The sequence below is a fragment of the Austrofundulus limnaeus genome, unplaced genomic scaffold (genome assembly GCF_001266775.1).
Source record: "Austrofundulus limnaeus strain Quisiro unplaced genomic scaffold, Austrofundulus_limnaeus-1.0 Scaffold89, whole genome shotgun sequence".
NCBI lineage: Eukaryota > Metazoa > Chordata > Actinopteri > Cyprinodontiformes > Rivulidae > Austrofundulus > Austrofundulus limnaeus.
Window position 1 is genome coordinate 1,811,032 of NW_013952491.1, and position 1,940 is coordinate 1,812,971.

The following is a 1,940-nucleotide window of genomic DNA, read 5'->3' on the forward strand; positions in this document are numbered from 1 at the left end:
GAAGTCCACACAAACAGCTGAAGTCCACACAAACAGCTGAAGTCCACACAAACAGCTGAAGTCCACACAAACAGCTGAAGTCCACACAAACAGCTGAAGTCCACACAAACAGCTGAAGTCCACACAAACAGCTGAAGTCCACACAACGTTCAGCTGCTGACACGAGGCGCCGACGCCACGAGAAACAAAAAGAAAACGGTGAAGGCAGGGTTTAAACTGCCTCATGTGGTAAAGTCTTCAGTAAACAGGAAGTGGCACTGAAAGGTTCCGTAAACAAAACATTTTAAATCACTTTAATAAAAAAAAAAAAGGCAGAAATCTCAAACAGGGGGCGGAGCTTATCAGAGCCTCTTTCAGCGTTTTGTTCAACAGAACCGGGTCGGACGCAGATTTAAACCAGAGAAAACTGAAACCTGACGAAGTGAGAGGCACTGATGGAGCGGAGCTGCAGGAACACCAGCAGTTTGTGCGTTCTGTGAGAAAAAACTTTAAAATCAACAGTTTGAGCCTCAGTCAGACGAGCTGTGTAACATTAAACTCCTCATTCATCTGCTGCAAACACAACAAAACACTCAGGATTTCTCTAAAGTCACTAAATGTTAGAAAATTTAGATTAAGGCCCATCCAACAAAAACAAACAAACAAACAAACAAACAACAGCTCAGATGATAAAACCATCAGCAGCCAACTAACTGAACGTGTCTAATAAATATTATTTATATTAGTCTAAATAATGTTTGTTGTTTTCAGTCTGAAACAAAAAACTTCTAACATCCTCTGTGCAAAAGTCTTCATCAGTTCTAATAAACTAACAGTTTTATTAAAACAACGTTTCTCAGAAGAAGCTGTTAGAAGTTAGACCTGTTCTCAGGTTGGCCTGCAGGACTCTGTGAGTCCAAGACTCTGTGAGTCCAGGTCTCTGTGGGTCTCAGCAGGTCTTATTTGCTGCCTCCGGCTGACGGCGCCCCCTGCAGGAAGGGGGTGAAGGAGGAGCGCACGGTGCGACCCCTCAGAGGCTGCTGCACCCGGAAGTTGTTCACCATGCTCTTCTGTACTTCCTCCTCAGCCGAGGTGAACAGAAGGCTCCGGAAGACGGCCAGCTGAGAAGAGGAGGAGGAGGAGAGACGAAGATAAATGGTCTGACTTATTAAACTGTGCTACAAACATGGCAGGTTCAGACTCATTAAAGAGCAGCTGAACTCATGGATAATTAAAGTTATTAAACACCTGCTGGTAACAAACTGCAGCAGAAAACTGCAGAATTTCCTGTTTTTAAAACCTGAAGCTGCAGTAAAACTGTTTGACCACTTGGGGGCAGCAGAGCTCAACTTTAGCTGCAGATAAACTTATTGGAGGCTCTTTTATTGTTACAAACCAGGATCATCCTGTTTATAGAACTTCCTGTTGTCACATTTAAAACATTAAGTCACATTTTGAGTCCATGTAGAGAAGAAAACATAATATTTAATTATTGAATCAATCATTCCTGCTCTGTGTGACAGTTTGGTAAAACACACTCCTCTCACCTGGTCGTGGCTGACTTCGATGTGCTGCTTCATGACGATCCAGGTGACAGATTCTGTCAGAGGGGGCGTGGTCAGAGAGCCGTGGTACGTCCAATAGTCGTCAGTGTTGGCAGGTAACAAGCAGCCGGGGTCGAAGCAGGTGAACTCCACTACACTGTCCTGCAGGAGGACGAAACACAACGTGAAGCAGAGACCAGATTAATGAGAGTTACATCCATTATACATCCAACATACATCCATCCAACATCCATCCATCCAACATCCATTCTCCTGCTGCCCCCCCCCGCCGCCGCCGCACCCAATAGCGGATAAGCCGGCCGGACGGACAATTAAATGTTAGTCTAAATTATTACATTTAAAATTATAACTCTAATTCAAGCAGAATAGCCTATTGTCAACATAATTATGGAGTGT

The 1,940-nt window shown here is 44.1% G+C and overlaps 1 protein-coding gene across 2 annotated transcripts in view; it reads right to left on the reverse strand.

Annotated features, from left to right (window-relative positions):
- Positions 1-178: 178 nt before the first annotated feature.
- ca5a (carbonic anhydrase Va) overlaps positions 179-1,940 on the reverse strand; it is a 9,849-nt gene continuing 8,087 nt past the window's right edge. For both annotated transcript variants that reach the window (XM_014012221.1, XM_014012222.1), the window contains exons 6-7: positions 1,527-1,685; positions 179-1,100 (exon numbers count right to left, since the gene is read on the reverse strand). In XM_014012221.1, coding sequence (XP_013867675.1) covers positions 939-1,100; positions 1,527-1,685 — 321 coding nt within the window. In that variant the 3' untranslated portion in view covers positions 179-938. The remainder of the gene's footprint in view (positions 1,101-1,526; positions 1,686-1,940) is intronic.